Genomic DNA, 13,758 nt, shown 5'->3' on the forward strand with positions numbered 1-13,758 from the left:
TAAACATTGTTCTGCTTGCAAGAGGTCTAAGCCCAGGACAGATCATCATGCAACTTGCCTCTGGTCCCTGGGGCTGCTACATGGTAGTGTTCCTCCTTATTGCACTAGTTTGATCTAGGTAGAAGGAAACACTGGTTTGGTGGTCCTGTGGTGTTTTCTTTTTTAACTTTTTTTTATTTTTTTAATTCTTCTACGGCGCCTAGTTGAGTGCTCGAAAATTTTCAGCCTTTGCTAAATGGAAAATTAACTTCCATGGATTTGTTTGTGGCCACGTGAAGACATTTAGAGCTACTACAATGCAGATATTTGTAACCTTTGCACACCTCAGAGCCAACAGCATTGCTTCCCTCCACCCAGTTATTACCAAGCTTAGCACCATCTGTCCTTTGTCTCATTCAGGCCATTTCTTCGACTCTGGCTTGAATCTAAAAATGTTTATCTCATTGAACGTACATTTGGCAACAGGTCAGGGGAAATTATGGGGGTATTGGACAGAGAAACAACTGTGCATCAGATTGTCCGGATTCAAAAATTTAAAGCAAGCTATTTCCAAATGGGTGTCTCTGTGCACTAAGTTGTAATGTGAGTTTGACAAACAGGAGCCATGTGCCAACATAAAGAATCATTCAATGAGGACTAAGACAGCCATATCAGTATTCTTGAAAGGACATCTTTTCTTAGATAGTTGCTTTGCTGCCAATTCAGTATCCTTGCAAACATTTCCAAAGTATCTTTACTTGGTTGTGTGGAGGAAATCTGGTTACAAACCTATCCATTGGAGTAAAGATTACTTACCCTTCGGTAATGTTCTTTCTGATTGATACTTCATCTACTTCATTGTCCTCCATTCTCTCCTCTTCTATGCAGGTCTTTGGTAATGTTATTTCTGTTTGATACCTCCATTTGTTTTTATTCTGCTTGCGTGGATTGGGCAAAATATGTGTAATTGATTTGACTGGGTTGGTCTTTGCCTATATGGAGACACAACAAATCACTTGCCGGTATGATATTAAGGAACCAGACGCTCATGAATATTCTTGAGTCACTTGATGTTGGTGAATGATCTTAATGCTAAGTTCTGAATCCAGTCTAACACCTGTGAAGGTTTCTAAGAAGAGGAATCCACAGGAGAATCAAATATCTTTCCAAAACAATGTCACTGAAGGTAAACTACTTGTCAACCACTTTCATTGCAGGATTGAACATTTCTCTAATTAGGTGCACACACTATGTATACGCATGGAATTGAAAACAAAGTGTCTCATAACAAAACGAGAATCATCATAAATATCCTTATATTTCAATATAAAGTTTAGAGACCCATGTTTTTGTTTTTCAGCAAACCCAAATCCCTGATTATGCAGAGCTCATTGTGAAGTTTCTTGATGCCTTGATAAACCAGTATCTGCCTGTTCTTGATGAGGAAACGAGTGAAGAATGCCTACTGACACCAACATCACCATATCCTCCTGCAGTGCAGAGCCAACTGAGTATTACTGCTAACCTTAACCTTTCTAATTCTATGACATCGCTCGCAACATCTCAGCATTCCCCAGGTCAGCGAAAGTGCAAGTGTTTAATATTTTCATATCCTTGTTGGGGAGGGAAAATAACCATAGATTCAAACTATACTGCATAGCTTTCGTAGTACGTGGCTGGATTACTTGCGGTTTTAAAAAGTACACCGTTAACCATCAGGGAATACCAGAATGTTTACCTTCATGTTGTGTTAAAATGGTGGTTCTTTTGGTTTTGTCTGTATTGTCTGATGTTGTTTGCCTTACAAGTGAAGATGTGTTATTAACAGTAATATAGGTGTGTTATCGCTTACCTCTGATGTGTTCTCCCTTCACATTCCTGTTTGGGGTATCTCGCATAACAGGGAGGAACTGTTTTAAAAGCTTTGACGCCAAGAGGTCCATTTGTCGATGTATGTGCTGATATTGACATCATAGCTTCTATATGAATTCATCATGTACACAATCACAATTTACGTTTTTTGTCATTCTGCCACGCATGGAGCTGTTTGGTTTGCATAAGAGAGGTTTTGAGGCAGTCAGCTTTTAATTTTATGTTTGGATTCTTTTACCTGCAAGTATATTGTCATTGCACCAACCCGCCCCCCCTGGTCCCCCCCCCCTTGTCACTTCTCACTAAAATGCTTTATTTCATGAAGAATAGCTAATCTTCACAGAAAGGTGCTTTTTTCCTCTTGGAAGTTCACTACCATACCAGCTGGTTAAACCTTAGCACCTGAGGTTAAGCACTGAAAAACAACTGTAGTTTGGAGTGCCACTGGGTCATAATTTTCATCGTGATAAAAATTGCGGAATGAAATCTATTACTATTCTAACAAAGAGTTGGTTTTCTTCTATCATTTAAGTCTGTATGTCTAGTGCAATAGCATTAAGAAGACTTATCACAGACTTGGGTAAAAAAATACACCAGGCTGACCTAGTGGAAAACTGGCCTAAATGTTGTTGTGTTCATCAATGCTGAGAGATTTGGATTTTAATTCTCATAGAATCTGTATGTCTAAAAGTGATCACACCATAAAAATAACCTAGTATGGCATATCTGTTAAAAGAATTATGGAATGCCTTAGAATCAAAACTCCCAAATTATCTTGCCAGGTCTGAGTTTTTTTGATTTGCCAATTGCACAGTGTTCGGGGCACAATTTAGCTCTGGCCCTGGTGGTTTCGAAAGCATTGTCACACTTGTGTTATTTGGGGTTGTTTTTAATTTATGGTTATACCCGTGGATTTCAGTAGTGTTAAAAAAATAGTGTCAGATGTAGAATATTCTAAAAGATTTTTGTTCAGTGCAGGTCTTTGCCAATTTTTTTACTTTGTAGAAATTTAGTTTTTTATGATTAATTATATCTTGCTTGTCTTAGAACCAGTGAATTGTTTCCCTGAAATATTTCACCTTTGGGTGAAATCATATACACCTTGTTACGGCTAACATACTCTGAGCTATTTCATCCATAATGCACCTGTTTCTAATATAGATTTGTGAATTCTGAAAGAAAAACCTTTTGAAAGATTAGGATTGCTGCTCAGGAAGTGAATGAAATACACCCGACTTTACCCTCTCTTCTTTCTTTAGAGGCTTTAGAGATCAGTAAGGTCTGACCATATTAAATATTCTTCCCATTAGACTATTAAAGTCTATATTACCTAGGTTCGTACAAAATACATAATACTGAATGACAATTACATTTTACAGACTTGCCTAAGATATTTTGAGCCAGAAATGAGTTTGAAAAGACTTGGAGTAAATTCTGTTTAACAACTACTTGGATCTTGCAGCTGAGCTCAGAAGGAATATTAGACTCCAGGAGTGTAAAGGCAGCTCATTCTTATTCGGTAGGTGCTGATGGTCTTCTGGAAGTTTAGGCTACTATATAGATGATTTTTCCACCCAGTGTACTCTGGTTTCTATCAGATTCATATTTGCCCTAGACCGTTCTAGAAAGCAGTGCTGTTTCTTTAAACTGAGTCCTAGCTGAACAAAAAGGCTGATTCTTTTATTCTGAAAGCACCATGGCAGCGTTTCACTTGAAAAAAGGTGTTTCATGCCTTCATCGAGACAGAAAATTATTTTGTTTGTTGAATTCTATAGCACGTTAGCCTTAGCTGTGATAAAGCAAACATTTGGGCTAAAATGAAGTGATATATGGTGTAAAGCGGATATCGGTGGTTTTGAACTGGATAATTTGGATAAGAGAGAAAAATGGAATTTCAGGTCAAAGCAAAGTATTTTCCGACTATGGCAAGTTCATTTTTGAAGGGTAGCACAGGGATACCAAAGGACATGAGGGAAGCTAGGCAGGGGCTTATTTTTTTAATTCGTGCTCACTATCACTTAAAAAGGGAACCACAGTAAGTCTTGCATAACTCTGTTCCATTTACATTGATAAATGCAATTTCTTCTATAGCATTTCTTTTCTGTAATGATTTATACATTTCAGTAAAAAGTAGATCTATAGCTCATATTAAAGTATGTTGTAATAGAAACACACTGAAGGAACGTCCGAGAGGCAGCGAACTACTGCACCCAGTTCACAGCTTATTTCTATAAAACATTTATATTGAAATAGTAATGTACATCGCTCTCTAAAGTTCAGCTCATCAATTAAAATTCAAAACATCACAGAAGGCGCTCATGTCTTCTTTAACTCTCCTTGCTACTATTTTGTAGTGCAGGCATGAATATATCAAAATGAATTGTCCAGTGGCAAATTGAAATCTGTCATTTTAGCCGTTGGCCCCACATTGTCACGGTTCGCATTTGAATCTACATTCCACTTAATTTTGTTATTTAATGTCTTTCCTTTATATGTAAGTTTAGGTTCTTATACATTGACTGTTTTTTAAGTAGAGCCATAACTAAACACAACAAAGATGATTCCCTGGTGATGTCATTGTGTTTTCTTAAGACTTGGTTCAATTACTTTTTTATAGCAACTTTGTATTTTGTCCACTCCAAAGTTGGTAGATTTAAGAATATTATGCTCTATTGCTATCAGGAGTCAGTTTACTTGTGTAGACGTACATACCCACTACCACTGTAGGAAAAACACACATCACTTAACAGTGTTTCACAAAACCAAGGGTTTTACTCAAGGATTAGAGTTGTAAAACTACAATGGAGATTAAGGAACCTTTGAACAAAAGTGTGAGAAATGCACCATTCATATGGAAAACTGACCTAATCAGAATTCACCCTTCTTCTGTCATACTCTGCTTCAACAAAATGAACATACCTAGCTATATGAGTTGTGGACTTATGAATGATTCTTTTGTACCTAATTGGTCTTGAATCATGTGTGGGTGCGCACTATAAACAATCGACATTATTCAGCACCTACCACTTATTTTCCTTCCTACATAGACTACATTCCTTCATAACATAATGTGATATTCTTCAAAGTTAACAGTTCTTGGTATCTTTGTGTGAAACACAAATCTGGTACAGTTTTGGTTCCAAATTCTGGTCCAGAATTATTTATATCAGATTGAATCCAACCTCAGAATGGTTCCAATATCCATATTAAAAAAATTAATATGAGTATTCCTTATCCAAAAACTCAGTTACAAAATAATGCTTCCAAATCCCTTGTAGCACAGACATTCTGTGCTACGTGTACCAAAAAGTAGGTCCAAACGACCTAACTTACTACCATCTCTTCAATTTGAAAGAACACTGATAATAACTTAGAGGCTTGGGAATGTACACACCTTGATGCTTGTGTAGTGGCCACATACGCCGCCCTGCCTGCCTGAACCGTTTCTGTGTTGTGATGGTTGTAGCATGTTGTATACTTTCAGCTCAAATTCAGGCACCTGAGCAGCATCAACTGTGCATCATTTCCTTTTCACTATTATTGGGAAGCAATTGGTTCTGACTGAGTAGACCTACCTCCAATGCAAGCTCTTGGCTTTTTGTTGGCTGCTGCTGGTATGTGTTCTTTATCGGGCTTGAATGCCATCCTAAAACAGAACTTCACTCTGTGGGCAGATGATTTAACATCTCAACACATCAGCTTGGCTAATCAGACCATTTATCAACTTGCTGCCCCTCAGACACACACTACCTGGAATGACTCCTTCACCACAAATAGGCCTTCTTCCCCCCAAACTGACATCCTAAGCACCAGCAAGTTCTAGTGGCACCAACCTGCATACAATGTCACTCAGCACAGCATACCGATCCCAGTACACTCATTCATACCCACAACACGCTGTGTCCCCTAAACATTCAAATTAGATCTACGCTACTGAGTGTATTTAATTGCCAGATCAGTTCTATTCATGTATTTTTTTCGTATGAATGTTTAGCTCTTCAGGATTCTTAATTTGAGGTACTTCTATTATCTCCAATTAAGACACTTTCTGCTTTGGTCAGTCCTAATCTTGATGTAATAGAAGTATGAATGAAGCACAAAAAAGAATGAAGGTTCTAAATATTTTGAAAACAAAGTATTAATCGTGCAAGTGGAGTAGGCTTTCAAAAGTGAGGTCAGAAATCCAAGACCAACTATAAGGGCTCATTATGACCAATAAATTAGCAATGCAGTCATGTGTTTTACAGCACAGGCAATCTTCTGACAGAGGCTATCACAGCTTCAGGTTTTCCATCTACTTATTTACTCTTCGCTAAACTATGAGAAAACAATTTGCCAAGATTTAATTTTCTTTCACAACTAAACTTTCTAAGGATATAATTTAAAACATACAATATAACTACTTCAGAATAATTTAATCATGGCAAAACCCCAATGCCTGGGCCATATTTGGCGGAGTTCTAAATGGCATAAACAGCTGTGGTAAGAGGAGCAGAGAATGCTCTAGGCCTCAATGTGTTATCTGAAAAACAGTAATGTGTTTAAACAAAGTATTGTGTGAAACAGTAACCAGGTGCAGGTCTTATTTGTAGTTTTGGGTTTCAGCCATACATTAGAATGCAGTTATATCAAAAGCTATGATTGTTAGACAGCCATTTGATGCCTTAATACGATAACCACACTTTTGGTGATAGACATGTTACTCCTAAAATAGGATACCTGAATCTACTAATGAAACCTGCTACTTCAATCTGATTCTCAAAAAAGGTCAGTGGATGATCAGTAAGGATTCAGTGCAGGGAGTCAAGTAAAGGTGCACAGATTTCTGTGTTTACACATACTCGCACTCATTCTATCAAATTCCTCATGTCTTTTGAGAATCCTGAGGCAGTAAGTACTACTTTTGGAGAGAGTGTGTGAAAACAGCATTGGGTACATTCTAACTGCTTGGGTGGAGATTGACATACTTTTTACTCTTGGAACAACCAAGTTTTATTGTTACAACGTTTTATTGCAAGAGTGCCCTCTGTATTATCCATAGTCCATTCAACCAACTATATCTGATTTCATATTCTTTGCCTTGACATTTCCTAGATTTTATGGTTGGGCTCACATTAAAAAAGATATTCAGATGTGCAGAGCTGCTCTTCTAAAGCGGGCCCAAATCTTTATTTTAGTCTGTAACTTAATTTTATGTATGCATTTTCACATTTGAACCTTATTTACTTATATCAAGGGCATATCATACTGTAGCAATTGATGCACCTTTCATCCTAATTGGTTGATTTTTAGTTACAAACGTTTCTGCAACCTCATAAGAAAACAAAATAGAGTCAGTACACCTGGAGAAGCGCATGAACGCTTCCATTGCCCTTTTCACCAAAAACAAAGTGTTTGGCAGATAAGCATGATTAACTCTGCCCTTTCAGGTTAATGCTTAAAAATGCCATACAATATCGGTTGGTCCATCTTAATAATGGAACTTTCTTTCCAAGTTGTAATGATGGACTAATTCTATGCTATAGCTAACATGCCATCAAGGTACTTGACTCACAAGGCTTTTCTCCGTGTAATAGGGACAGCTTTGATCCATACCAAAATAGGTAACTTCCTTTGTGTGAGTTTGCACCATTACACTAATAAATACCCTCACGGCTTATCCCTTAAAGTAAGTTGAACGTTTCGGAGTAATGCTGCACCGGTTAGAAAACGTATTGGCCTTTTGACAAACCATGTGTTTATATTATGTGAAAGTGACAACATTCACTTTGAGGAGAAATAACAGCCCCATTAGAAAAGCAAATAGAGTTGCTAACATTATAAATTAGATCGTTCATATATCTTTTTAACCCCACAATGAAGCATTGAGGGCCATAACTAGATGATACTGAGTTGATCTTTTTATTTTTAAACTCCTGGCTGTGTTGCATTGAAAAACGTATGTGGCCATATTAAAGCGTCTCAGAGGTGTGTGTTTTTGATTGACTGAAACAAACCCATTGCCTTGACTGTAATATGGTTGCTATGATGTCAAGATACATGTGTACATCAATTTTTGCACCTTTTGGTGCCACAACGTTTTGGAAGTCTTAAGTGCTGTGATTAGTAGGTTGTGGTGTCCTGAAACCATTCAAGTAAAAAGGCTATGCCCCTAACGTTTCTCCCTTGAGAAACAACTGTGTTTAAAGTATTGTTCTAACCACATATAGCAGTTTCTCCCAAAATATGAGATTCAGGGTAATTTTATCTAGCCATATCTTTTTTGCCATTTTCTAGTTGTGCTTTTGCAGTCATCCCAACCAACAAGGAATACAGAGCCTATCTTGTCTGATATAATAATATGTAGGCACCTTTTTTTAAAAAAAAAAAAAAGATGTCTATAGTCTGAAACATCCTCTGTGTTCTTATAAATTGTGCAGTTGTTTTGGGTGGGAAAGGCTCCTAATGGGAGTATCTAATTTATGATGAAGTGTTTCAATGTCCCAATATAGTCACTTGTAAAATCTTAGTCCGCAATCTAGACCAAACAGTTGGTTTGCAAAGCAAAATATGAGTTTGGGTATCTTGATGTGTTGGGTTTGGAAGATGCCTTGGCCATTATAATGAGCTAGCAATTTTGTTATGGGATGTTAAAGTAATAATGTATATCAAAATATAGAAATACAGTGAACATCTAAGGTGCACATTTTGATACTGTTGAATCCATTTAAATTAAAATCTTAAACTTTAAGACCGCCAAGAAAAAGTGGTTTGAGCCAAAGAAAAACGATTGTGTTCCCATGTGTTATGTGCCTTTTATAAGTTTTTATGTGCTGTAAATTATGGAAATTGTAACATTTGCATAGAGAAATTTAGTTTTTATAATTACTTTTGACTTCTGTACAAAGATATATATCTGTCATTCTAACCAAGGTGTTAATGCTTTCATAAGTTGTTTTGCGAACGACTTGTACTGTGAATATGTATTCAGTGTACAGGGAAGAGATGCTGCCTTTCTGCTTACAATATTGATAAACAATAAAATGCTACATTGTTATTCAGGACACAAAGCTGGTCTTTCCATTATTACCTTCATATTCTTGTCCGAAAGAAAAATTACCTTCCAAATCTGTTTATTTTATATTACTGACTGTAGCTTAAAGCCATCCTCCGCTGTGGAGATGGCTTGCCTTCCATGGCTCTGTTAAAAAGTGAATGAATAATATTGTGGTGTGAATATGATTTATGCTTTACTGGTTCCAAAGTAGTGGGGTGGTGTTTGAATCGGCAAACAATTTGTAAAAGTCTTGATGCACACAGGAGTTAGTATGGGATATGGGGAAGCTAAATGGGTTTTTTAGATCTTAACTGCCATTACTCATGTTGATATCATTGAATTTTCTTCACCTGATGTCATCCCTGCTAAAGATCAGTAACACAAGCAAAATTGTCATTGAAACCATCACTCACAATGCAGATGCTTATCTTGAAACAGCATATTGAACAAAGTTATGGGTTTGTCATCTACAGTATATAGATCAAAGATCTAAATGGGTTATTCTCAGTACATAAATACAATATTTTGATACTTGAGATGAGTCCCTTGGGTCTGTTCATGCATCATTAGATTAGTACAGAAATATGTGAGCTGCAACCACCCAACACGTTTCGCCCCTTGCAGCATACAAGCCGTGACTTTTTTAAGGCAATGTACAAATTATTTGCTGAGTTAAGCAACTTGTGATGATATGCGCAAATCAGTATTTGATTGATAAACCAAGTATTCAAAGACTCAACCAAAAGATAGAAACTACATAATTTAAGTACATATGACACATCCGTATTGTAAAAAGGCAGAAAGAGAATAGAGAAAGCTTAACAAGATATTCAGTTTAAAATTGAAATTCCAGACAATTTTTGGCGTTATAAGTGGAAAAACAACAAGTAAACAAATAAAAAATTAACAAAGAAAAGTAATAACTTGTAAGCATAGTTTTCCTCAAATTAGTATTCGGTTTATCATTTTAAAAAGTATGTAGCATAGTGAATATATTTAAATTATGTCATGGTAGGTCATAAAAGTGTTGGACATGGCACACAGATAAGTCTAACAGGACAAAGTAGTGCTAGTGTGATCGTGTACATGTATGTGGGGCCATAGACAACATGCATGCCTTTATTAGAAATAAAACCCATGATGTACTAAGAGCGGCTATGTTTGAAATTTACCAGTATCTGTGTAATAAAGCAGTATTTGAGGAAAAATGGATAGGCTTCAAGTGAAAGATATACTTAAGGCTCGTGATTGTCTATCTTGAATCCATACCTCCACATTCCGAAATGTCTTTGGGACCATAAATTTTTACAAAAGTGTCCTTTCATTTTTCTATATTACTTTTTCACATTCCTGTAGATGGTGTTTTCCAAAAGACAGTATGTAAAAATAAGCAGATCTGCCACATGCACTTGCCTTTAATCAACTTGTTAAGTCCTCAGTATGTGGCAATATGCACCATCTTCAAGTGCAAGGCTTATGATATTATTATAGTTAAGAAAAGGGGGCGGTGATGGACAGAGTATCTGAATTAAACAGAACACTTGTACCCAGTCAACAGATCAGGGCTTGATCCATCACCACCCCCTTTTCTGAATCGTTTTGTCCACCATAAGCGTGGAAGGGTATGCTCAGACATGAGTCCCTTGCTCACTGCACCATCAGGATTCAAGCAAGCCGGGCCGAAGACGGCTGTAATGCCAGAAACCGGTCCCGGAAGCTTGTTTCCTTTCCAGTAAAAGAATTGGCTTGGTAGTTTGGTCTGCCCTGTTCCCATGATGCACTGGGCCAGGGACAGACTAATTTGCATGTAGCCAGGTTCTGAGCTGGGATGGTGCAGTGAGCTAAAAACGGTGATGGATCAAGCCCTGATCTGTTGACTGGGTAGGAGTGTTCTGCTTAATTCAGATACTCTGTCCATCACCACCCCCTTTTCTGAATCGTTTTGTCCACCATAAGCGTGGAAGGATATGCTCAGACATGAGTCCCTTGCTCACTGCACCATCAGGATTCAAGCAAGCCGGGCCGAAGACGAGTGTAATGCCAGAAGCCGGTCCCCGGAAGCTTGTTTCCTTTGCAGTAAAAGAATTGGCTTGGTAGTTTGGTCTGCCCTGTTCCCATGATGCACTGGGCCAGGGACAGACTAATTTGCATGTAGCCAGGTTCTGAGCTGGGATGGTGTAGTGAGCTAAAAAACGGTGATGGATCAAGCCCTGATCTGTTGACTGGGTAGGAGTGTTCTGCTTAATTCAGATACTCTGTCCATCACCACCCCCTTATCTGAATCATTATTATAGTTAAAGCATACTGGGCAGGGATCAAATTACATACAAATACTGTATACCTGGACAGGCGGTGTTTAAATCCACCAAACCGATATAAAGAGTCTTCAAATGGCTTATACAATTATCTCTTTTCCATCCTGCCAGAAAAACAGCTGTGTGGCCCGTTTATCCACCCTCCCTGCAATTTTTCTGTGCAAAAGGGGCCATTTGTGGTTCCCCACACTCCCATTTGCCAGCACATCTAGTGGAGGCTCGCTGTTTAGATCGGCATTAATTTGATCTAAAATTGTACATAAAAGGAGTCCTAATACCAAATTTGCATATTGAACAGGCATTACACAGAGATGAGCCTGATTTGCACTGGCATGCCCCTTTTAAACTAATTTTCCGGTACAAAGACACAGGCACAGTGAAAAGATTATTAAAGCTCGATTCAACAATTGTACTTTTTGAACACTCCCATCCTCTGAGAAAGAAGCTAATATTTCGAGCCTTTTTGTGCATTTCTTATGGGTGTAACCTTTACTGCTCTGACAGTTTTCAATAAAAAAGAGGGGTTCATAATAGGTGCCAGATGTTTGGATTTTCCATCTGGCGTTACTCCACACTGGTCACCACTACAGGATCTATAATTTGGTAGTTATTTCCACCTGGCGAAGGGTTCCCCCACTGGGAAGAAGCTACCATCCCTTTATGTAAATATAGATCAACAAGGGAACTCGTATAATTTTTATTCTCCAATCTCAAGACATCTGGTACTGGTATGGTAATCCATAAAGTATTGATGCTTGGTTCCTGTAACTTGTCTAAAACATTCATGTTGAAAAGATGGGCAGCAGGGGAAGTTTGTTTTTCAACTCTTCATCCAGGTATAGGCATTCTTCTGCTTAAAAAGTAGGAAGAATATTTCCATCAAGAAAGAAATGTGCTGTATACTGAGTGCTCTGAGGATAATTCTGTGATATTGCAGCTATGTCTTCATGCCGCTAGGGCAAGCTTTTAAATGCGAATGCATAAATCTGTGTGATTGAAATAACATTGGCATTCCGATCTGATAAGCATCATCCTCATTGGGAGTTTGACCTCTTTTTACTAAAGAAACTCTTAATATCAACACCTGAAAATTGTTGACATTTTATAAATATGATACTCTTTCATTTGCTTTGATACTCACTATTTATTGTTGCAACTAGAGAAACTATTCTTCCATTCTCATGTGCTTTGGTTCATTCGAAACTTGACTTTACTCTATTGATTAAGGGCTTTTAGCATTGTTACTTTAAATAATCAAGTGTATGGTAATAACAGTTGGTCTCGCCACTCTTTTTTTTTTTTTAGAACCACTACTTGAAATGCAGTTCAAAAAAGACTTTCATTCTTACCAAAATGTTATGTCAATTTTGCTGCTGCTTTTGTTTCCTCATTCTCATTGTTCATTGCAAAAGAAAATCCATTCACTTAATCCCAGGCATCCTCTGTTACACTATCTCTCAGAGAGTCAAGGTCACAATAAACATATGACTTCTGATTAGATTTGAGTTGATGTCATGTCCAAAGTAGAGTCTTAAATTATTCTACTTCTTGTTAGATTATCAAATTGACTGTTCAGTTGACACAATGCCAAAGAGGATACATGATCCGGCAACTAGGACCCATTTCAGTGCGGGAGGAGACTGGAAGAATCCTATTTAGCCAACTGTTATTTCCTAGATACTGATGCTCAAGATGAAGGGAGTCTCCAAACTTTATCCACTGCTTTTATTTTTTCTGAAATTTCCTCGTCTTTACACAATCCACATTTTAAGTGGTCAAGATTTTGTATTGGGCTACCACAAGTACGGCATTTCATACCTGATAGTGGTAATATATGAAATGAAAATGTGTCTCCTGCTTGTACAGCTTTCATTAGCCATGCTTGTACATCACTTTACTTTAAAGGGCATGACATGTTCACTTTGAGAGAAGAATTCAGAAAAGCATGATAGTAGATTTCTCATGGTAGACAGTTATAACCAGGACACCTTCACTCCTAGTTACGCCAGTAGCAATTCAAATACTTCTTGTCATCATTTTTGCATAGTTCGGCTTTAGCATTTTCAGAATCCAGACCTGCATGGGAAAATATCAAGTACTGAAAACAGAACACTTTAACAAATCATTTGTACCATCAGATAAAATATTTTGTTATTGTCTTAATCCCCTTGCAGATTCTTCATTGCTCATCTTCTTTCGTTTTGTTATCACCCTCTGAAAGTTTCTGGGTTCTTCAATTGCAGGACTTATTTGAATAACTGCTAATTGGACCTCTTGGTATGTGTGGTAAACATAGGATATATATTGTCCAAAAAGATAGACAGCAGTTGTTGAACTATGAGCAATGCTTCCCAAAACCCTACCTGTCCCCATAGGGGAGTTTTTAAAGAATGAAGACTACAGACGCTCAATTTTAAATCACAAGCAATAGGGTTCAAGACAGTTGCTAAAATAAGAAAAATATCTTACATATGAGTTTATGTATTGTTTTTATTTCAAGTTCCTTTGTTGGCTTTCTTAGTTCTAGCATGCCACTGGGCGCATGTCATTGCAATT

At 37.5% G+C, this 13,758-nt stretch overlaps 1 protein-coding gene across 6 annotated transcripts in view; it reads left to right on the forward strand.

Moving 5' to 3' along the window:
* Positions 1–13,758, forward strand: part of NF1 (neurofibromin 1) — a 2,008,692-nt gene that overhangs the window by 1,815,059 nt on the left and 179,875 nt on the right. For all 6 annotated transcript variants that reach the window (XM_086954827.1, XM_086954826.1, XM_086954830.1 and 3 more), the window contains one exon: positions 1,340–1,556. In XM_086954827.1, the coding sequence (XP_086810953.1) occupies positions 1,340–1,556 (217 nt within the window). The remainder of the gene's footprint in view (positions 1–1,339; positions 1,557–13,758) is intronic.

The sequence above is a fragment of the Lissotriton vulgaris genome, chromosome 2_1 (assembly GCF_964263255.1).
Source record: "Lissotriton vulgaris chromosome 2_1, aLisVul1.2, whole genome shotgun sequence".
In the NCBI taxonomy this organism is placed as follows: domain Eukaryota; kingdom Metazoa; phylum Chordata; class Amphibia; order Caudata; family Salamandridae; genus Lissotriton; species Lissotriton vulgaris.